Source organism: Gopherus flavomarginatus, chromosome 5 (assembly GCF_025201925.1).
Source record: "Gopherus flavomarginatus isolate rGopFla2 chromosome 5, rGopFla2.mat.asm, whole genome shotgun sequence".
Taxonomy (NCBI): Eukaryota; Metazoa; Chordata; order Testudines; family Testudinidae; genus Gopherus; species Gopherus flavomarginatus.
The window spans coordinates 119520626-119545119 of NC_066621.1; the positions used below are offsets into that span (position 1 = coordinate 119520626).

The following is a 24494-nucleotide window of genomic DNA, read 5'->3' on the forward strand; positions in this document are numbered from 1 at the left end:
TCACAGCTCTTGCCCCCCAGATCCTGGGGGAGGGAGCCCCTGACCACCCCCGATACTCTCTACCCCTTATCGAACCCCTCAGCCCCGGCCTGGCCCGGCACCATTAACACGCTGCTCAGAGCAGCGTGTCAGAGCTTTACCGTGTTGTATGCGAACCCACGTTATATCAAGGTAGAGGTGTATGCAACTTTGTCAAGTGTTTTGAGATCCAGTTTGCATGAAAGCTGTTGCTAAAAATTGTTGTGTAAAATTGGAGCTGAGCAATCTGCCTCAACTTGAATACTTGGGAAATACTCCACTTGTTTCCTTCTCTCCCTGTTTATTCCTTTTGCAGCTGAGGCCAGGTCTACACTAAAAAATTAGCTTGACATAGTTAAGCTAACCTAACTCCCAGTGTAGACAGTGTTGGGTCAATGGAAGAATTCTTCTGTTGACCTAGCTACCAGCTTTTGGGGGAGGTGAATTACCATCCTTTGTCAACAGGAGAACCACTCCTGTCGGTGTAGGTAGTGTCCAAATTGACACACTACAGAGGTGCAGTAGCATTTCAAGTGTAGGGAAGCCCTGATCAATCTTTCCTCTTTGCAGACAATAAGCCACTTTTGTTAGTAGGTGTTTATTATAGCTTTCTGGGTATAAGCAGCAACCCAGTTCATCTGAATCCTTTATTTTCTTTCCCCAAAAAACTTGCATCTTGTTACAGTTTAATTGTGAGGTGTGAGTTTGGCTAATGTAGTGTTTGTGAAAGTAAATGGTTATTTACACTGGTGTTGCATGATTGAAGTTAATAACGATTCAAAATTCTCATAATGGGCTCAAATGGAATTATTTAATGAAAGATTAACAATCAGAGATTAGCAGAGCACTATATAGAAGGAAAGAGTATTTTACCACCCCCCTGTAGATAGTGAAGAGAAGGCAGTTTTGTCCCTTCCTCAGTACCTGGTGGAATGCTGAGACTGTTCATTCCCAACATAACTTTCCAACCCTTTTCCTTTTATGGGGGTGAGACAAAGGAAACTCCTTTTCGGAGGGAAAATTGTTTTCCCGTGATTAATTTCACTATGTGTTCTGATCTGACATTTTAGTTTTTCCTAATTACTTATAGAATTTCTGGGAATCTTTAGGTTACATGATTGATAAGCTAAAAGGAATTCTAATTTGGTCATTGCTATTGACAGCTGTGAAAACCGGCAGTTCTTACTGAGTTAAAAACATTTTTCAATAGATCCTTATTTCACCCATTACAGAAAACTTCTGCAATAACAAGTACCACTTATCAATCATAGAATGTAATTAAATCATAGGAAACCTTTACCAGTTACCCAGTCTTGTTTATATCATGTTTCTATTAGGTCTGTCAAGCGATTAAAAAAATTAATCACAACTAATTGTGCTGTTAAACAATAATAGAATACTATCTATGTAAATATTTTTTGATTTTTTTCTATATTTCCAACTATATTGATTTCAATTACAACAGAACACAAAGTGTACAGTGCTCACTTTATATTTATATTTTATTAGAAATATCTGCACAAGAAGTAGGACTGTGCGGATTTGTAGGCTCTAAAGCAGGGGTCGACAACCTTTCAGAAGTGGTGTGCCAAGTTTTCATTTATTCACTCTAATTTAAGGTTTTGCATGCCAGTAATTCATTTTAACGTCTTTAGAAGGTCTTTTTCTATGTCTATAATATATAACTAAACTATTGTTGTATGTAAAGTAAACAGGGTTTAAAAAATGTTTAAGAAACTTCATTTAAAACTAAATTAAAATGCAGAGCACCCCCGGACCTGTGGCCAGGACCCAGGCAGTGTGAGTGCCACTGAAAATCAGCTCGTGTGCCACCATCGGCACCCGTGTCATAGGTTGCCTATCCCTGCTCTACAGTTTTACATTGTTTTGTTTTTGAGTAAGTTATGTAACAAAAAAAAATCTACTTTTGTAAATTACACTTTCAAAATAAAGAGATTGCACTACAGTACTTGTATGAGGTGAATTGAAAAATACTATTTTGTTTATCATTTTTACAGTTGCAAATATTTGTAATAAAAATAATAATATAAAGTGAGCACTGTACACTTTGTATTCTATGTTGTAATAGAAATCAATATATTTGAAAATGTAGAAAAACATCCAAAATATTTAACACATTTCAATTGGTATTCTATTGTTTAACAGTGCGATTAACCATGGTTAATTTTTGTTAGTTAATCGCGTGAGTTAACTGCGATTAATTGACAGTCCTGATTTCTATAGACACTATTTAGCAGCTGGAGGGGTGTTTTCCCTATACACCCCTATTCCCACAGACTCGGAGGCACCAGCAATAAGGAAATATAGTCCAGTACTCGATCACATGAAGTTCCTAAGTACAGGTCATTCGTAGGTACAGGTCATTGGTTCTTAACATCCTGGGCCTTAGAATTCAGACACACTTTTTGCTAATATTGTAAAAGACTCGGGGGGAGGGGGGGAAGTAGTTAACATGCAAATAAATTTAATATACAAGAAAAAAGGGTTAATATCTACTACCAGGTACTAACTCACAAGAACCTAGCATATGGCAAGCAAGGGCTGTGCATGTTTTCTCAAGCCTATATTGCACTGAAGATGCACCTTTAACATGGTCTTTAGCCTGCTACAATTCCAATCCTGGGCTTCTTCCCCCACCAAGTTCTACCATGTAGTTCAAACCAGACCTCCTGAACCCCTATTATTTTGGTCCTGGGCTCCCCATGCATTCTGATTTAAAAAATCAGCACAATATCAATAAAGTAAACATGAGATGGATTAAGGACTGACTAACTGAAAGATTTCAGAAATATAGTTGTTAAAGGGCAGCCTTCATCAAATGTGGGTATTTCTACTGGGGTCCTGCAGGGATCAGGTCTACACCTGATGCAGTTCAACATTTTAATCAATGCTCTGGAAGTAAATGTAAAATCACGGCTGATAACATTTTCAGATGACAGAAAGATTGTCAGAGTGGTTGTCATGGTATAATTCCCCACTCTGAACCTTAGCGTCCAAAAGATGGGGTACTAGCATGAATTCCTCTAAGCTCAATTACCAGCTTAGTACTTGTAGCGCTGCCACCAACCAGGAATTCCAGTGCCTGGTACACTCTGGTCCCCCCAAAACCTTGCCCGGGGACCCCCAAGACCCAGTCTCTCTGGATCTTAACACAAGGAAAGTAAACCCTTTCCCTCACCGTTGCCTCTCCCAGGCTTCCCCTCCTGGGTTACCCTGGAAGATTACTGTGATTCGAACTCCTTGAATCTTAAAACATAGAGGAAAATCCACCTTCCCCCCTCCTTCTCTCTCCCCCTCCCAGACTCTCCTTGAGAGAGAAAGTAATCCTAACACAGAGAGAAATTAACCTTTCTCTCCCCTTCCCTTCTTTCTCCCCACCAATTCCCTGGTGGATCCAGACCCAGTCCCCTGGGGTCTCACCAGAATAAAAAAACAATCAGGTTCTTAAACAAGAAAGCTTTTAATTAAAGAAAGGAAAAAACCAGTAAAAATTATCTTCGTAAATTTAAAATGGAATAGGTACAGGGTCTTTTAGCTATAGACACTGGGAATACCCTCCCAGCCTAAGTATACAAGTACAAATTAAAATCCTTTCAGCAAAATACAAATTTGAACTCCTTCCAGCCAAATACACATTTGCAAATAAAGAAAACAACCATAAGCCTAACTCGCTTTATCTACTCAGTACTCACTATTCCGAATTTATAAGAGTCTATATTGGAGAGATTGGAGAGAAACCTGATTGCACGTCTGATCCCTCTGAGCCCCCAGAGTGAACAACCACCAAAAACTAACAGCACACACAAAAACTTCCCTCCCTCAAGATTTGAAAGTATCCTGTCCTCTGATTGGTCCTCTGGTCAGGTGACAGCCAGGCTCACTGTTCTTGTTAACCCTTTCCAGGCAAAAGAGATATGAAGCACTTTGTTCTATTAACTCTTACTTATCTGTTTATGACAGTGGTAAATACTGATGAGGACAGGCAGTGATATAGAATGATCTAGCTCACATGGTAAGCAGGACTCATTTAAACAAAAGGCACTTTAATACAGCCAAATGCAAAGTTATACATCTAGGAACAAGGAATGCAGGCCATACCTACAGAATGGGGGAAAGCAGCAACTCTGAAAATAATGTAGGGCGTCATAGAGGACAAGCAGCTCAACATGAGCTCCCGTGCAAAGCCGTGGTAAAAAGGGATACGGTGGTTCTTGATATATAAACAGGAGAGTAGTGAATAGACGGGGGTGATTTTACCTCTGTATATGGCATTGGTGAGACTGATCCTGGAACACTGTGTATTGTTCTGGTGGCCACATTTTAAAAAGGATATTGAAAAATTGAAGAGGGTGTAAAAAAGAGTCAAAAAATCATTTGAAGGCTGGAAAAAATACCTCACAGTGAGAGACTTAAAGAACTCAGTCTGTTCAGTTTACCAAAAAGAAGATTCAGAGGTGACTTTTTTACAGTATATAAGTAACCTTCAACAGGAGAAAATAGCAGGTTCTAAAGAGCTCTTTAATCTAGCAGTGAAAGGCATAATATGAACCAATAGCTGGAAGCTGAAGCCAGACAAATTCAGATTAGAAATTAGGCACACGATTTTAACCATGAGGGTGGCTAATCATTGGAACAGACCACAAACAGAAGTGGTAGTTTCCGCATCTCGTGATATTTTCAAATACAGACTGGATGCCGTGCTGGAAGATATGCTTTAGTCAGACATGAGTTACAAGTTTTCCCTTGCAAATTGAAACATAGGTAAACCTACCTCCATCAAGATAAAAGGTGGAATCCACAGTGTCACCTTGCCCATGACCTGATTTTTTTGACATAATAGAATAGCAGCACCACAAGCTTCACCTATATTCCAAAGTAACCCTTGCTAGGCTGTTCGATTTTTGTAGACTGTCCCTGCCTGCTTTGTCATGGCTGCCAAAAAAGGACAATCAGTACCAATTATTCTGGTGGTTTCTGTGATGCAGACACCAGAAAAGGATTGTGATACACCTATTCCTTGGTAAACAACTTTCTGACTCACAGAACAGTTGTATGGAGTCCTTTGGGGTAGATCAGAGCTGTTAAATTACAGACACCCTAGACGAGACATGATAAATCGATCCCTGATACATCAAACACTACCTGCTGATCTGACAGGTAGTATAGACGTACCCTTAGTCTCTGCTTCAGTACTCTTCACATCTTGCAAATGCAGAATGTGAGTGTCTCATTAAATATCTTGTAACAAATGAAGATTACAACAGAATGCCTAGAACAGGAAGTGAAGGAGAATCCCTTAACCAATTGAAATTATCAGGGAATTTATGGAGGTGGAACATAATTACCCAAGCTGGAATTTAGCTAGGACATAGGGTCAAACTTGTTGATTGTTATGAAAAGTGCCAGAGGCTATTCAAAGACCACAAGATTGCTTTTACATCTCATTGAAAACATAGCAACTCAAGGAGCACAGCAGCTCTAGTGCAACAGTCAGGTATTGGGTCACTACTAACTCAATGGGAAGATCAGCTCCAACTGAATTACCAAATGCAGCAGGTAGGTTTTCTTTGGTGGTACACCTTCCAGTATTGATGTAGTCTAGCCCTAGTTGTGACAAAATACCAGTGGAGATGGCATGGCTGCCATTACACAGACAGCTATGTGCTTTCCATTAGCTGTGTAAAGATGACACATTTGAGTCTTTTATTTAAAGTTGGACCAGATGAACCTAATATCTCCTTTTGTGTGTTTGCCCCACAATTTGCATGGGTTTGACCAAGTGAAAGCCCTCTGAATGCATGTTAACCTGTACAATGGAACAATATCCAGATGGTCTTGTTCCATATTACCCATCTTGGTGTGTCCACTCATCAGTCTTGCAGCCATGCAATGCTATAATATTATAGATGTAATATAATTTTGTCTGGTGACCTGAATTAACAGAGCCTGAAAATATTTCTGAAACAAGTTTCTAGTAATCCTGGGCTCGAGGGGCCAGATAGTCAGCTGGTGTCAGCTGGCATAGGTCCACTGACTTCAACAGAGCTACAATCATTTATACCAGCAGAGGATCTGGCTCAATATTTACCTCACTTGCCACTCACAGCAGATCATGACTGTCATGGTATAACCCCCACTCTGAACCTTAGCGTCCAAAAGATGGGGTACCAGCATGAATCCCCCTAAGCTTAATTACCAGCCTAGATCTTGTAGTGCTGCCACCAACCAGGACTTGCAGTGCCTGGTACACTCTGGTCCCCCCAAAACCTTCCCAGAGGACCCCAAGACCCAGACCCCCTGGATCTTACACAAGGAAAGTAAACCCTTTCCCCCACCATTGCCTCTCCCAGGCTTTCCCTCCTTGGGTTACCCTGGAAGATCACTGTGATTCAAACTCCTTGAATCTTAAAACAAAGGGAAATGCACCTTCCCCCCTCCTCTTTTCTCTCCCTGTCTCACACCAATTCCCTGGTGAGTATAGACTCAATTCCCTTGAGCCTCAACAAGGGGAAAAAATCAATCAGGTCTTAAAAAAGAAAAGCTTTTATTAAAAGAAAGAAAAAAAGTAAAAGTTGTCTCTGTAATTAAGATGGTAAAGGTTATAGGGTCTTTCAGCTTATAGATACTAGAGAGAAGCCTCCCCCCCAGCACAAATACAAATTAAAATCCTTCCAGCAAAATACACATTTGCAAATAGAGAAAACAATCAAAAAGACTAAACCGCCTTCCTACTTGTACTTACTATTTGAACAGAAAATTAGAGAGCCTGTAGGTATGTCTGGTCACTCTCAGAACCCAGAGAGAACAACAGACAAACAAACAACACAAAACAAAGACTTCCCTCCACCGAGATTTGAAAGTATCTTGTCTTCTGATTGGTCCTCTGGCCAGGTGGTCCAGGTTCACTGCTTGTAACTCTTTACAGGTAAAAGAGACATTAACCCTTAACTATCTGTTTATGACAATGACAGATCACAGACATTAGGAAGGGCCGCCTGAATCATCCAATCCTTCCCACTGTGCTATTTGCAAAGCCATCATCTACCCCAGAATGCTCTCTGTTTAGAGTACAGACTATTCCTCCAGGACACCCGGGTCACAGGATCACCTGTTCTGTGAGTTCGTTTTGATCTCTCCTCTCCCTGTACTCCAGGGAGGGCTGGTACCAGAGAGACTTTTCAGATTTCTTTAGATATCTCTTTAATCAAAAGGATTTTATGAGAGACAGAGAAAAAAGTGGATAAGGCTGATTCATTGCAGGAAAGGCCAAAATGCCCTGCCATCCTCTCTTCAAACAATCTGGCTGAACTCTTTCCACTGTGGCTCTGGGGCAGCAAAGCTGTGAGCACTGTGGGTGTGTTTCAACGTCTCAGACTTGTTGCTTTATTCACACTAGGGATGCATATTTACAAAAATCAAAGGAAATGCTTTTTTCCTATTTCTTGGCCATTTGGGATACTCTGAGATTTATTTTGTTCACTAGTTGAAAGGAAAATGGAATCAAAGATAGCGTCTTTATTCTATGCCAAGCTCTTTCTTGTGTACACCAGCGTAGGCTCACACAAAAGAGCTCTGACCACTCTAACTAGGTGCTTATTCTAAATATAGAATGGTTTAGCTTTGGTTACATAATTACCTAGTGCACTTGGGCACGTGACATTATGGTACAAAAGTCTTGTTCTTTCTCCCTCACAGCCCCAGCTTCAGGCTGTTTAACTGGATGCTGTAAGAATAGGACTATTCTGAAGCAATATCATCTAGTTTCTGGAAGGAAGACTAATAGAAATCAGAAACTGACATGCCCCACCCCTTCTGATGAGAACAGTGCCAAGGCTACTGATCTAATGATTAAAGCTAAAGATTGGTAGTCAAGGCTGTTACTGTTTAGCATCTTGTTTAGCAGCAGGGAGTTGTAACTGGAGGTAGGGAGTTGTGACTGAGGGTAGGGAGTTTCGCAAGGGAGTTTGGAAGGGGAGTGGGGGTCCCTTGTCGGTCCTACCTGTTCCCCTGTAGGCCCCTTAAAACCTATACTCCAAACCATATTCCAAAACCCCTTTCTTTAAACCCACCCTTTCATTAACTAGGAGACAATGCAGGCAGAAACCCAGCAGCAGAGTGGGGGCTATCCAGTTTATTGCACTGAGTGTAGCATGTATGATTACCTGCCTTGTGGCTGGGTGGTGTATGTGTGCAGTCGGTGCAAGGAGCTCCTGGCCCTCAGAGACCACATATGGACTTTGGAGGCCAGGGTGTCGGAACTGGAGGAGCTAAGACAGGCAGTGAGGTATGTTGATGAGGCTTTCTGGGACACTGTAGAATTGTCCCACCTCTGCTCAGACAGTCTGTGTGCTGTTGAGGAGGAAGAAAGACCCAGGGAAGCAGAGCAGTCAATGGGAGCAGAGGGAAACCTTCCCATACTTGGGACCCTCCTTCCAGATGGTGCTGGAGTTGCCTCTCGCACTGAGGTTACCTCTCCAGGGGAGGGAACTCCAGTTGCTAGGAAAAGGCAGGTGTTAGTAATGGGAGATTCGATCATTAGAAACGTAGATAGCTGGGTTTGTGATGATCGGGAGAACCATATGGTGACTTGCCTGCCTGGTGCGAAAGCTGCGGATCTCTCGAGGCATCTAGACAGACTTATGTGCAGTGCTGGGGAGGAGCCGGTGGTCGTGGTACATGTAGGTACCAATGACATAGGGAAGGGTAGGAGAGATGTCCTGGAAGCCAAATTTAAGCTGCTAAGGAAGAGACTGAAATCCAGGACCTCTATGGTGGCATTCTCAGAAATGCTCCCAGTTCCACGCGCAGGGCCAGGTAGGCAGGCAGAGCTTCAGAGTCTCAATGCGTGGATGAGACGATGGTGTAGAGAGGAGGGGTTTACGTTCATTAGGAACTGGGGAAACTTTTGGGATGGGAGGAGCCTGTACAGGAGAGATGGGCTCCACCTAAACCAAAGTGGAACCAGGCTGCTGGCACTAAATATTAAAAAGGTTGTAGAGCAGTTTTTAAACTAGAAGATGGGGGAAAGCCGACTGCTGCAGAGGAGCATGTGGATCGGATGCAAACTTCTCTTAGGGGAGAGTCTGATGATAGAGAATCTCCAGGTTATAGTCAGGAACAAAGGACGGAAGAGGATAATGTAAGGGCCGGATCAGATGATAAACAGTCACATAAAAAAAAATCTGGCACATCAGAAAAGGGCAGACAAATAAACAAGGACAAGTTTTTAAAGTGCTTGTACTCAAATGCTAGAAGTCTAAATAATAAGATGGGTGAACTAGAGTGCCTTGTGATAAAGGAGGATATTGATATAATAGGCACCACAGAAACCTGGTGGACTGAGAGCAATTAATGGGACACAGTCATTCCGAGGTACAAAATATATCGGAAGGACAGAACAGGTTGTGCAGGGGGAGGAGTGGCACTATATGTGAAAGAAAATGTAAATTCAAATGAAGTAAAAATCTTAAGCAAATCCATATGTTCCATAGAATCGCTATGGATAGAAATTTCATGCTCTAACAAAAACATAACATTAGGGATCTATTATCAACCACCTGACCAGGACAGTAATAGTGATGATGAAATGCTAAGGGAAATTAGAGAGGCTATCAAAATTAAGAACCCAATAATAGAGGGGGATTTCAATTATCCCCATATTGACTGGGAACATTTCACTTCAGGACGAAATGCAGAGATGAAATTTCTCAATACTTTAAATGACTGCTTCATGGAGCAGCTGGTACGGGAACCCACAAGGGGAGAGGCAACTCTAGGTTTAATCCTGAGTGGAGCGCAGGAGCTGGTCCAAGAGGTAACTATAGCAGGACCACTTGGAAATAGTGACTATAATACAATAACATTCAACATCCCTGTGGTGGGAAGAACACCTCAACAGCCCAACACTGTGGCATTTCATTTCAAAAGGGGGAACTATAAAAAAATGAGGGGGTTAGTTAAACAAAAGTTAAAAGGTACAGTGACTAAAGTGAAATCCCTGCAAGTTGCATGGGCCCTTTTTAAAGACACCATAATAGAGGCCCAACTTCAATGTATACCTCAAATTAAGAAACACAGTAAAAGAACTAAAAAAGAGCCACTGTGGCTTAACAACCATGTAAAAGAAGCAGTGAGAGATAAAAAGACTTCCTTTAAAAAGTGGAAGTCAAATCCTAGTGAGGCAAATAGAAAGGAGCACAAACACTGCCAGCTTAAGTGCAAGAGTGTAATAAGAAAAGCCAAAGAGGAGTTTAAAGAAAGGCTAGCCAAAAACTCCAAAGGTAATAACAAAATGTTTTTTAAGTACATCAGAAGCAGGAAGCCTGCTAAACAACCAGTGGGGCCCCTTGACTATCAAAATACAAAAGGTGCGCTTAAAGACGATAAAGTCATTGCGGAGAAACTAAATGGATTCTTCGCTTCAATCTTCACGGCTGAAGATGTTAGGGAGATTCCCAAACCTGAATTGGCTTTTGTAGGTGACAAATCTGAGGAACTGTCACAGATTGAAGTGTCACTAGAGGAGGTTTTGGAATTAATTGATAAACTCAACATTAACAAGTCACCGGGACCAGATGGCATTCACCCAAGAGTTCTGAAAGAACTCAAATATGAAGTTGTGGAACTATTAACTAAGGTTTGTAACCTGTCCTTTAAATCAGCTTTGGTACCCAATGACTGGAAGTTAGCTAATGTAATGGCAATATTTAAAAAGGGCTCTAGAGGTGATCCCAGCAATTACAGACTGATAAGTCTAACATCGGTACTGGGCAAATTAGTCGAAATAATAGTTAAGAATAAAATTGTCAGACACATAGAAAAACATAAACTGTTGAACAATAGTCGACATGGTTTCTGTAAGGGAAAATCGTGTCTTACTAATCTATTAGAGTTCTTTGAAGGGGTCAACAAACATGTGGACAAGGGGGATCCAGTGGACATAGCATACTTAGATTTCCAGAAAGCCTTTGACAAGGTTCCTCACCAAAGGCCCTTACGTAAATTAAGCTGTCATGGGATAAAAGGGAAGGTCCTTTCATGGATTGAGAACTGGCTAAAAGACAGGGAACAAAGGGTAGGAATTAATGGTAAATTCTCAGAAAGGAGAGGGGTAACTAGTGGTGTTCCCCAAGGGTCAGTCCTAGGACCAATCCTATTCAATTTATTCATAAATGATCTGGAGAAAGGGGTAAACAGTGAGATGGCAAAGTTTGCAGATGATACTAAACTACTCAAGATAGTTAAGACCAAAGCAGATTGTGAAGAACTTCAAAAAGATCTCACAAAACTAAGTGATTGGGCAACAAAATGGCAAATTAAATTTAATGTGGATAAATGTAAAGTGATGCACACTGGAAAAAATAACCCCAACTATACATACAATATGATGGGGGCTAATTTAGCTACAATGAGTCAGGAAAAAGATCTTGGCGTCATCGTGGATAGTTCTCTGAAGATGTCCACGCAGTGTGCAGAGGTGGTCAAAAAAGCAAACAAGATGTTAGGAATCATTAAAAAGGGGATAGAGAATAAGACTGAGAATATATTATTGCCCTTATATAAATCCATGGTACGCCCACATCTCGAATACTGTGTACAGAAGTGGTCTCCTCACCTCAAAAAAGATATTCTAGCACTAGAAAAGGTTCAGAAAAGAGCAACTAAAATGATTAGGGGTTTGGAGAGGGTCCCATATGAGGAAAGATTAAAGAGGCTAGGCCTCTTCAGCTTGGAAAAGAGGAGACTAAGGGGGGATATGATAGAGGTATATAAAATCATGAGTGATTTTGAGAAAATGGATAAGGAAAAGTTATTTACTTATTCCCATAATACAAGAACTAGGGGTCACCAAATGAAATTAATAGGTAGCAGGTTTAAAACAAATAAAAGGAAGTTCTTCTTCACACAGCACACAGTCAACTTGTGGAACTCCTTACCTGAGGAGGTTGTGAAGGCTGGGACTATAACAATGTTTAAAAGGAACTGGATAAATTCATGGTGGCTAAGTCCATAAATGGCTATTAGCCAGGAAGGGTAAAGAATGGTGTCCCTAGCCTCTGTTCATCAGAGGATGGAGATGGATGGCAGGAGAGAAATCACTTGATCATTGCCTGTTAGCTTCACTCCCTCTGGGGCACCTGGCATTGGCCACTGTCGGTAGACAGATACTGTGCTAGATGGACCTTTGGTCTGACCTGGTACTGCCGTTCTTATGTTCTTATGTACTGCAGCACTAGGCTGATAGCATCAATGATTTCCCAGTTGTCACCCCCAAAATCTGTTCCTGATGAATGATCTGGAATGAGCTCAGTTGAGGTCCTGATCTTGTTTGCACTAAAACCAATAGCAAAACTCCCAGTGACTCTAATAGCAGCAGGAGCAGACCTTTAGCTCATATTCGCTAGATTGTCTCCTATTGTGACCCTGACTAATTATTTTACATTTGGTCTGCACTAATTTCCCTCCTATTTTACCTACATGATCCAAATCTCTCTTCTCATTGTTTGCTCTGTGTCCCATATTAACACCACTTGCCAAATTGCGGGGCTCACCTTTGTTATAAATATAATGAAGAGAGAGGCTAGGGTAACACTATGCTGGGATGCCCCACTCACTCCCCTTTCAGCTCAAAAACTGCCCTCTTTACTTACACCAATCAGAGCAATCAACCTTAACTCTGCCATTCCTGACTGTGGCGTTTAATTTCTCAGGGACAAAGTTTCACCATTAATCCTCAATGCATTCATGTATTTATCTGAGTGTGTGTGTGTGTGTGCATGTGTGTGGAGGGTTAGACATGGACACTGAGAAAGAGATTGAGACTGAGAGTAGCAGGAGTCCAAGATAGTCTTGATAATATTTTGAACATCAAGGAAAATGAACAGTATATTGTCTGTTGTCCACCAGGGATCCCAAGCGGAAGGTTTTCTGGGCCACCTGCTTGACAGTTGCTCACAGAAGCTTAGAGAAAATGACATTCATCCTGAGACTAATATATCTAGGAAAGAAGATGGCCAGCGGGAATCTTACTTGGGTACAGGAGTTGAATTGGCTAGTTTGCTTCAGTATGGTTTTTCGGGAGGCTGAGACTTTGTGCTTCAGAATCTAAGATTTCATGTAAGAAAAAGTTTCTACTTCTTTTAGCTGCAAAAGAAACCTTGAAAATATGAACAGAGTACAGCTAATGTAGTGAATCTGCACACAGCCTGAAATAATATCCCAGAGAGATGTGGACTGTATTATTAAGGCCTCTTTTGTCTCATTCTGCTTTTTTACATCCTTGCTTAGCTATCATTGATTTGTCACCTTTGTTTTTGGTAGGATCAGTTCTAAATGCTGTCTCCTCAACTTCATCCTGAATACTTTTATTTCCCACTACAGATTACACAGCTGTTATTAAAGTTCATCTTATCTTCATTACAGGGACACTGGTTGGAAAATGGAATTGATTGTCACTGGTTTCCAATTAAAAAATATTTCATTGGAGAATGATATCTATTAAATGTTTCAGTGGGTGGTTATCTATCTAGGTATTTATACTACAGCATCTGAATGCATCACAGTAATTACGCTAGCTCATCAAGATTTTAACATTCTCTTCTTTGGTACTCTGTTCCCAAGCATGTATTTAGGCTTTGTTGTTTTGCTGTTTATCATCATCATCATCATCATCATTATTCTGGGAAGGCTTTGGTGAAGAGCTTAGTTTTACATTTACTCTTGAATATGGTAAGATTTGTCATCATTCTTATTTCTCACAATAAGGAAATTGCTAGTTGAAGGCCAGCTGCGGAGAAAGCTTTCCCCCTCACTCCTGATAATCTTTCTCTTCTTGTTAACAGTTTCATTGTTACTGATGAGCACAGTTTTCCCCGATGGAATTCCGTGCCACTGCGCATACGCAGAACTCATATCCCCCACATATTTTTTCTGTCTGCAGAATATAGGTTCTGGTGGAGAGGCACTGAAATTATACCTTTTGTCCACAAGGGGCTGATATGGCATCAGAAGAGAGGGCAATCAGCCGGTGGAGAGGGAAGGGGATGAGACTGTTCTTCAGAGTGGGGCCATGTGAGGAGGCATGGGATGGACAGAGCAGAGCACACTGGGCTGTTGGGGAGGGGTGTCACAGAGTAAGGTTCAGAAGGGCTTGTGGGGGCACAGTCTCAGGAGCTAATGGAGTGACAGCATTGAGCCGGGGCTGAATGGGAATGGGGTTGCAGGACCACATGGGGACAGGGGTAAGATGTGCCTGACTGAATGGGAGAAGCTAGGTGTCAGACAGGGTCTGCATGAGGGAGGCTTCCCAACTCCCTAACAATCCCCCCTCAAACCCTCTTCCATACTTCTCCCACGCACACTCAACAACCCTCTAGGTTCATTCCTAGGCTCCTTCCCTCTCCCTCAGCTCCTCCGTAATCACTGACTCCCCTAAGCCTTTGGACTGCTTCTGAGGGGTTGGGGAAATATGTTTCTATATTGTAGTTTAAATGAATTACTGGTACTCAAAGTTCTGTATTAATATGCCTAGTAAGGAATCCATGTAAACAAAACAAAAAAAAAACAACCCCCCCAAAACATTTCCTGATTCTTTTTTTTGTGTGTTGTTACAGACATACTTGCTGACAAGCATTTTAAAATAAATTACCGAAATAACTGAAACCAGCATAATTATATTGTGCTATTTTGACAGATAAAATATGCAGATTTTTAAATATTGTACACGGATATATTAGTTTTTTGGTGCAGAATTCCCCAAGAAGTAAATGGTGCCCATGTACATTCCAGATAGATACTAGCACTGAGACTGAGGATTATTCCCATCTATCTATGGCAGAGATCGGCAACCTTTGACATGCGTGGGCCGAGGGATGTGCTGGCCGCTGCTTCCCACAGCTCCCATTGGCCTAGAACAGTGATCTGTGGCCAGTGGGAGCTGCGATCGGTCGAATCTGCGTACGCAGCAGGTAAACAAACCGTCTCAGACCCAGTGCCAAAGGTTGCTGATCCCTGATCTATGGTATTCTCAAGGTCTCTGTCCCTTGGTTATTCCAGTAGCTTCTGTTATATTTTCATGCTGTTTACTTGCTTCAGGACTTTGAATGATTTAATAAATCTACCAAAACATCAGAAAGTCCATGATGTTGTTTAAGGCAACAAAACAATTCCAGGTACCTGTATTTCACTGGACACTTGATTGGGAAAGACTGATTGGGCAGCAGTCTTATTGCTTTGTTTGATATAAACTGGCAGCAAATGCAGAGGATGGAATATCCTGCTCCTGCCCATAAATATCCACTGCTCATAGTTTATTGCTCCTGAACACATTCAGGATGTGGTCCATACAGAATCCAGGCTGACGAGGCAGGTACTCGAGACGGCGTCGCTCAGCCACAGTGCCCACGTGACGACCCCCCCCCCCATATCCCTTCAGTGAACTCGCCCAGTGCCTGTAGTTCTCTAGAGCCCTCCTCTCCTGGGCCTACGGGGTTGTGACCCACAGGACTACAAGTTCCAGCATGCCGTGCGGGGGCGAGGCCGTACCATATGCTGGGAGGAGGTCTGTGTTTTCTCCGGGTAAAAGCATCGAGGTGCAGGGAAGCCGGTAAGTACGTGGAGCTGCTGCGGGGAGGGTGGTCCCTGGAGAGAGTGGTGGGGAGGCCCCCTGTCACCCGGAGAAGGGAGGGGAGGGGCTGCGCGTCGTGGAATTTAGAGCGTTGTGTAACTAATCGGGAGCCTGCCGGTTCGGAGGTGCCGGGCTGGGGCTAACACAGTCGCCGGGCGGCGCGGGTCCGGCCCTGACTTCAGCCCTCGCTTCTCAGTCCCCCTGGCCCAGCTTCTGCCTCCATCTCCCCAGTGCTCCTGGCCCAGCCGCCTGCCCCCCCCGACAGCCTCTGTCCCAGCCTCATTCTCCCGGTCATCTCCGCTTCTGTCCGCCACTCATACTCCGCGTGCCCCTCTCGGCACGGCCAACTTCCCCGAGCAGCGCCCCCTGTGCGGCCGCCTTCTCTCCGCCCCCAGCCCCACCGCATTAGGAAAGGTCCCCACGTCTACCAACTCCTGCTCTCCCCTCGCTCAGGGTTCGCCCCCGCCCTCAGGACCGGCGCTAGGGTTTCTCGCGCCCCAGGCGCATGGCCGTTTCGCCGGCCCCCGCGCTGATCCCGCAGTCATTCTTGTGAAGGGTCCTTTGGTCCGTGGCTCAGGTCAACCGGAGCGGCCTGCCGCCCCCCCCCCCCGCGGCAAAATGCCGCCCCCTAATAATCCTGGCGCCCTAGGCAATTGCCTAGGCTGCCTAAATGATAGCGCCAGCCCTGCCCGCCCTGGCACTCGTTTGGAAGCAGGCACCCTTGGTGTAGGGTCAGTCTCAGGGCCTCTTATGTGTTTCACTGGGACGCCCACCGTGTCACTCGCTGGAAAAAATCTCGTCTTCGGCCGTCCTGCTAAAAGCCAGACGAGAAGCACAGGTGGCACAGAGACCCTGACCCCTGCAGCAGGCTGGTAGTCACGGCACTTGCCATTCTAATTCCTGCCGGGTTGCCTGAATTCTCCTTCCCTGGTAGTGTAGGGCACCGGAGAAGTTTATAATTCTTTGGACTCTGTCTTTTTCACTGTTTGAGGTGGAGGCTGACAGCTCACAACCCCCCATGTAATAACCTCCTGGCCCCTTGCGGGATCCCGAGATCCCGACCCCCAGTCTGAGAACCTCTGGGCTAGCTGATATGTCTCAAAATCTAATTGTAAATGGGGAACCATCATTGAGTGGGTGATCCTGCAGAGATCTGTTCTTGGCCTTGTACTATTTAACATTTTTACCTGGAAGAAAGCATGAAATCATCATTGATAAAGTTTGCAGATGATGCAAAAATTGAGGGAGTGGTAAATAATGAAGAGGACAGGTGGTTGTCTTCTTTTGTATGGCTTGAGTAGGTAGCAACGACTACAAATTTATATCTAAATTTGATAGCCAGCGCATTGCCCTGGTGAATGTCCTTTAGCCCCCAGCGAAAGGACAAAGGGGACACTTAGATATGTGCTCCATGGTTTGTGCCCGGTGACCACAATTGCATACAGGCGTTTGGTGAGGACAAGTCACTAATACAGAGTGATTTGGATTGCTTGGTATGCTGATTGCAAACAAACAATATGCATTTTAATATAGCTAAATGTATATGTGTGTGTATATATGAGTGTGTATGTATGTATATATATATATACACACACACGCATCTGGGAATGAAGAATGTACGCCATACTTACAGGATGGGGGACTTCATCCTGAGAAACAGTGACTCTGAAAAAGATTTGGGTGTGATGGTGGATAATCAGCTGAACATGAGGTCCCAGTGCTATGCTGTGGCCAAAAGGGCTGATGCAATCCATGCATGCATAAACAGGGGAAGCTTGAGTAGGAGTGCAGTTATTTTACCTCTCTATGTGAGGCGTGGCTGCTGCTGGAATACTGTGTCCAGTTCTGATGTCCACAATTGAAGAAGACTGTTGATAAACTGGTGATGGTTCAGAGATGAACCACCAGGATGATGAAAGGATTAGAAAACCTGCTTTACAGGGATAGGCTCAAAGAGCTCAATCTATTTATCTTAACAAAGAGAAGGTTAAGGGGATGACTTGATTACAGGCTGTAAGTACCTACATGGGGAGCAAATATTTAATAATTGGCTCTTCAATCTAGCAGAGAAAGGAATAACTGGATCCAATGGCTGAAAGCTGAATCTAGACAAATTCAGACCAGAAATAAGATGCACATTTTTGACAGTGAGGGTAATTAACCATTGGAGCAATTTACCAAGGATCATGCTAGATTCTCCATCACTGGCAATTTTTAAATCAAGATTGGATGCTTTCTAAAATGCTCTGATAATTATTTGGGGGAAGTTCTATGGCCTGTGTTGCCTTGTAGTGAATGACTCAAAGAGCTCAGTCTGTTTAGTGGAACAAAGAGAAGGTTAAGGGGATACCTTGATTACAGTCTGTAAGTTCCTGCATGGGGAAGAAATATTTAATAATGAGCCGAGAAAGGTGTCACATGATCCAATGGCTGGAAGTTGAAACTAGGAAAATTCAGTTTGGAGATAGGGCATAAATCTTGAACAGTGAGAGTAATTAACCAGTGGAACAATTTACCAAGCACTCAGCTGGGATTTGATTCCCCGCCTCCTCCTCTCTCTTTCTTCCCGTGCCATCTCCTCTGGCTGTTCTGTGTGGAGCAAGGAAGGTGCCTAACTCATCCCTCAAGAAACTATTTAGGTGGCTAAGCCACCTGTCTCCAGGTTCATGGATCAGAGATAGGTGCCTAACTGTGTGAGAGGGAGAGGGACAGGGCTTAGCACACACCTCCATTGTCAGCATCTCCCGTTGGCTAATTCAGATGGTTCCCTGCCTAGCATGCTTGCTTTTATAAATTTAATTCTAAGGGTGGTCTATTCATGTAGCTGAAGTCGAAGTGTCTTAGTTAGACTTACATGACTGTCCTCACGGCAGCGAGTCGACTGCTGCGGCTCCCCCATTGACGCTGCTGCTCCTCCTGCCTAGGTGGAGAACGGGCTTCGATCTCCGATAGATTGATTACTACCTGCTGATCCGACGGGTAGTATAGATGTACCCTAAGGCATCTAACTCTTCCCATTCATTATATAGGAAGCCTACATGCCTTTTTGGATTGCAGGGTTGTTCTGTGACTTTTTTCTAGGTACCTGAAAGTTAGACTGTGTGATGGTCAACATTGCGACTCCTAGATTGCTTTGTATCAGAGGGTAGCCGTGTTAGTCTGGATCTGTAAAAGCAGCAAAGGATCCTGTGGCACCTTATAGACTAACAGATGTTTTGGAGCATGAGCTTTCGTGGGTGAATACCCACTTCCTCAGATGCATGTAATGGAAATATCCAGGGGCAGGTATATATATGTGTGCTAGCAAGCAAGCTAGAGATAACGAGGTCAGTTCAATCAGGGAGGATGAGGCCCTGTTCTAGCAGTTGAGGTGTGAAAACCAAGAGAGGAGAAACTGGTTCTGTAATTGGCAAGCCATTCACAGTCTTTGTTCAATCCTGAGCTGATGGTGTCAAATTTACAGATGAACTGAAGCTCAGCAGTTTCTCTTTGAAGTCTGGTCCTGAAGTTTTTTTTGCTGCAGGATGGCCACCTTAAGGTCTGCTATAGTGTGGCCAGGGAGGTTGAAGTGCTCTCCTACAGGTTTTTGTATATTGCCATTCCTAATGTCTGACTTGTGTCCATTTATCCTTTTCCGTAGAGACTGTCCAGTTTGGCCGATGTACATAGCAGAGGGGCATTGCTGGCATATGATGGCGTATACTACATTGGTGGATGTGCAGGTGAATGAACCAGTGATGGTGTGGCTGATCTGGTTAGGTCCTGTGATGGTGTCGCTGGTGTAGATATGTGGGCAGAGTTGGCATCGAGGTTTGTTGCATGGATTGGTTCCTGAGCTAGAGTTATTATGGTGTGGTGTGCAGTTACTGGTGAGAATATGTTTCAGGTTGGCAGGTTGTCTGTGGGCAAGGATTGGTCTGCCACCCAAGGCCTGTGAAAGTGTGGGATCATTGTCCAGGATGGGTTGTAGATCCTTGATGATGCGTTGGAGGGGTTTTAGCTGGGGGCTGTATGTGATGGCCAGTGGAGTCCTGTTGGTTTCTCTCTTGGGTTTGTCTTGCAGTAGGAGGCTTCTGGGTACACGTCTGGCTCTGTTGATCTGTTTCCTTATTTCCTCGTGTGGGTATTGTAGTTTTGAGAATGCTTGGTGGAGATTTTGTAGGTGTTGGTCTCTGTCTGAGGGGTCAGAGCAGATGCGGTTGTACCTCAGTGCTTGGCTGTAGACAATGGATCGTGTGATGTGCCCGGGATGGAAGCTGGAGGCATGAAGGTAGGCATAGCGGTCGGTGGGTTTTCGATATAGGGTGGTGTTAATGTGACCATCACTTATTTGCACCGTGGTGTCAAGAAAGTGGACCTCCCGTGTAGATTGATCCAGGCTGAGGTTGATGGTGGGGTGGAAGCTGTTGAAATCATGGTGGAATTTTTCCAGAGTCTCCTTCCCATGGGTCCAGATGATGAAGATGTCATCAATGTAGCGTAGATAGAGAAGGGGTGTGAGTGGACGAGAGCTGAGGAAGCGTTGTTCCAGGTCGGCCATGAAGATATTGGCATATTGTGGGGCCATGCGGGTGCCCATAGCAGTGCCACTGATCTGGAGATATATATTGTCATCAAATTTGAAATAGTTGTGTGTAAGTATAAAGGCACAGAGCTCAGCAGCCAGTTGTGCTGTGGCATCATCAGGGATAGTGTTTCTGACAGCTTGTATTCCATCTGTGTGTGGGATGTTTGTGTAGAGAGCCTCTACATCCATGGTGGCTAGGATGGTGTTTTCTGGGAGGTCACCAATGCATTGTAGTTTCCTCAGGAAATCAGTGGTGTCGCGGAGATAGCTGGGAGTGCTGGTGGCATAGGGTCTGAGTAGAGAGTCCATATATCCAGACAGTCCTTCAGTGAGAGTGCCAATGCCCGAGATGATGGGGCGTCCAGGATTGCCGGGTTTGTGGATCTTGGGTAGTAGATAGAATAACCCTGGTCGGGGCTCTAGGGGTATGTTGATTTCTTCTGGTGTTAGTGTAGGGAGTGTCCTGAGTAGATGCTGTAGTTTCTTAGTGTATTCCTCAGTGGGATCTGAGGGAAGTGGCCTGTAGAATTTGGTATTGGAGAGTTGTCTGGCTGCCTCCTTTTGATAGTCAGACCTGTTCATAATGACAACGGCACCTAGATTGCTTTGTGGATCCAGGCCAAAGTTTCCAAGTTCCTGATTCCTGCGGGAACTGAGTCAAACTGACTCTTCTGAAGGAGTGAAGTCTGGGATCCAGTCTAAGAGTGATAGAGTCATAGGACTCCCCTTTGAGTGAAGTAGAGCCCCAAGACCTGCCATTAGGAAGAGTGCACTCACAAGCGGTTGTAATTAGGTGCAAGGGTCTGTGATCTGTGACAGAAGTAAAAAAGAAATGTGGATAATTTTTTTCATTAAATTGCTGAGTATCTAAACCAGCAGCCGTAGGCTTTCTTAACTGGAGTGAAATTGATTAGAAATGGAAAATGAAACTGACCCTCCTAATTCCATTGCCAAAGATAAACGAAATTTAAAAAGAACAACCGCATCAATGGAATGAGGGGAAAAAAGTGAAGTGGATTTGTAAACACTTTCCAGGTTTGAATAATCAAAAGTGCCATTTAATAAAGCAGGGAAGGATGATGTTAGAGAGAAGAGAGAATGTTAAAGAGTTTCTGACACATCATGACATACTTTGGGGAGGGGGGAAATCTAGTTCGAGCCTAGCACTAAAACAGAACTGCCCAACCCTGAAATGTCTCAATCAATAATAATAGCCCTTATACAATACATGTTCAAAGCACTTTACAAACATAAGTAGTTAATTCAACCCTTTAAAGTAGGGAAACAGGTATATTATTGTTTTCCCTATTTTATAAGGAAACCAAGAGTGAGAAGTTAAGAGGTTTGCCCAAGATCATACATTGAGCTAAAGGCAAAACCAGGACGAGGACTCTGGTATCATGACTACCAGCCTCATATTCTAGCTATTGGACCATACTGCCTCAGGCAGGATCATAAATGATTATTCATTTTTTGCCTCTTCTCCCATGATAATGAGAAGGCAGGTACCTTCCTGGCTTGTCGCTTTGACCAGGTCACCCGCTTCTTTGCCTCCTTCCCCTGGCTCCCCTTTCCACGGCATGAAGTACAAACTACTTGTTTTGACTTTTTAAGGCACTTCATGGCATGTCTCTATCCTACCATCTACTGAGACATTGAACCCCCCCCCCACTCAATCAATAATGACAGCCTTGCCTATCCATTTGGAACATTTTCCCACAGGCACTTTTGTGCTTCGAACCCATGGGAGGAGCTCCCTGTAAAAATCTGTAACTATCCTCCTTTAAATCCCCCTTTAAAATCTACTAAAGCCTACAAAACTCATGATAATGGTTAGGCAACTGGTGTGCTGTGACTACTGCTTATTACACTAATCATAACTGACTCACTGTTACCTTGTGCGCCTGCTGTTTGTTTTATGCTCCCGTTGTCTCTTGTTTTATACTTAGATTGTAAACCCTTTAGGGCTAGGGATGATCTTTTTGTTATGTGTATGTACAATGTCTAGCACAGTGGAGCCCTGATCTTTGATTTGTGGCCTCTAGGCACTAGACAACTATTGTAGTATACTAACGAGCTTGGAACAGAGCTCCTTGTGCACCTGCTTACTGATCACTATGAAACTAAGGTACAGAGAAGCATTAGAGTTGAGTCAGTGGCAGAGCGGGGATTAAAGCTTGGAAGACTTGTTTCCCATGGCCCTTGCTCTAAGCGTTAGACCACACTCTCCTCTTATAGCAAGAGGTAGAAACCATGAGGCCTGTTCTAATAGAGTCTTCTGCTCTAACAAACCTTCACATGCTCACTTGACAGCTGATACAACCTGAAAAATAAGTTCTGGAAGGAAGCACTTGGATGACTTTGGATTTATGGCCAAGTCTGGCCTGAATTGATCCTCATGTACTCCCTTCTTCCACTCAAGTGGTGATGGTTCCTGTTTTGTATCTCTGCAGTGGTCGCCAGCATGGCCAGAAGGGCCTTGAAACTTGTCTCTCTGGCAGCAGCCAGCTCTGGTTTCTACCTGTACAGCAGCAAGTACCTGGATCCCAATGATTTTGGAGCTGTTCGGGTGGGCAGAGCCGTTGCCACAGTAAGTTTCACCCTGGCAGGTTGTGTGAGGGTAGGGTGAGAGATTTACTGGCTGGGTTAGAAGGATCCTCAAGAGGGAACTGGAGCTCAGTCGTGGCACTGAGTTTACTGTATTGATATATTTCAAGTGCACAGTTGGCTCTGAGCTTCAGGAATTTGGGTTTTTCTATGTTTTGTTATTTGTGTGGGGAAAAAAGGTTAAACATGTAGAAGGGCTAGAGGGTAATTTACAGTGAAGAGGAAGAGAGACAGAAAGAGAATGTGACAATGAGTGAAAGTATAGCTTATTGAGGAATCTATCTGGAGAGCCCTGTGGGGCCTACACCCACTTTGCTATGTCTCTTTACCCCACATCCACTTCTTATCCAGAACTCAGTCCTGGGCATCATCCCACTGCTTTTTCCAGTCATTTTGCTTTGAAGCTGCTTACTGCATCCTTGATGGTGGCTCCTCTTTCTCATAGACTCACAGACTTTAAGGTCAGAAGGGACCATTATGATCTTCTGGTCTGACCTCCTGAACAATGCAGGCCACAGAATCTCACCCACCCACTCCTGTAACAAACTCCTGACCAATGTCTGAGCTATTGAAGTCCTCAGCTTGTGGTTTAAAGACTTCAAGGTACAGAGAATCCTCCAGCAAGTGACCCGTGCCCCATGCTGCAGAGGAAGGCGAAAAACCCGCAGGGCCTCTGCCAATCTACAGTAACAGCTCATTGAAAGGACCATGTTGCTGAATGAATACTATGTTGGGACCCTGCCTGTAAACTTTGTCTTGGGGTCCTTAGTGGGAGGAATTTGGATAGGGGAAGTTGTCTGGATGTGTTTTGGGGGGATTATTGTCAGGGAAAGGGTAAAGTGGGAGAGGTGAGGCAGGAGATGCACGTAGGGGCAGCACACACACTGTTTCTAAAATAAATGCCAAAGAGCCCCACTAGTCCTGGATGAGTGTTATCTTCATTTCACCACAGATGTTGATCACAGCATCCAAAAACATGAGCATGGCAGCTGACAGCTAGACAGGTTGTAACCCTCTCCATGAGAGCCTTCTCTGGAGAATGCATTGGCAGCCAGAAACAAGGTAGAGCAGAAACTGTGTAGGAGATCAGTCTGCTCTGCACCTCTGTTGTGCCATAGGTTTGTCGCTTCAGGCCAGGAGCTCCATCACTTACAAGCCCCTGGTGCTAAGCAGCTGTCAGCCTGCATCTTTTGCACTTTTTAAATGCTTCATTAGTGAGAATTACAAGGAGCGCCTCCTGAGTGCAGGACGGCAAGGAGCAGTTTCTGTAGCTGATCTCAGAATCCATTACCTTTTACACACGCAGGCTGGAAAGGTGTGTAGGCCAGAGCAGAAAGTAATGTGAGGAATGTCTGGGACCTGAGAGGGTGTTTGTTTTGAAAGTTTATGGCAGAAACATCAACTGCCACCACCTTATTAAAAATAATGCAAAGTATAGTACTTGGCACTTTATCATTTCAGTGTCCCAGACTAAGGAGTCAGTAGAGGGGGCTTTGCAACAAACTGATCCATTAAACAGTAATAAGTCACCAGGGCCAGATGGTATTCACCAAGAGTTCTGAATGAACTCAGATATGAAATTGCAGAACTACTAAAGGTGGTATGTAACCTAGCACTTAAATCAGGTTCTGTACCAGGTGAGTGGAGGATAGCTAA

At 43.8% G+C, this 24494-nt stretch overlaps 1 protein-coding gene across 4 annotated transcripts in view; it reads left to right on the forward strand.

Moving 5' to 3' along the window:
- The first annotated feature begins 15540 nt into the window (after positions 1 to 15540).
- Positions 15541 to 24494, forward strand: part of ADCK1 (aarF domain containing kinase 1) — a 211326-nt gene continuing 202372 nt past the window's right edge. For 2 of the 4 annotated variants that reach the window (XR_007774436.1, XR_007774435.1), the window contains exons 1-2: positions 15541 to 15643; positions 22685 to 22821. Coding sequence is in view for 2 of the 4 variants with exons in the window: in XM_050953282.1 (XP_050809239.1) it covers positions 15586 to 15643; positions 22685 to 22821 (195 nt within the window). In the remaining 2 variants the exon portion in view is untranslated. The remainder of the gene's footprint in view (positions 15644 to 22684; positions 22822 to 24494) is intronic. The other 2 variants (XM_050953282.1, XM_050953281.1) reach the window with 2 other exon arrangements.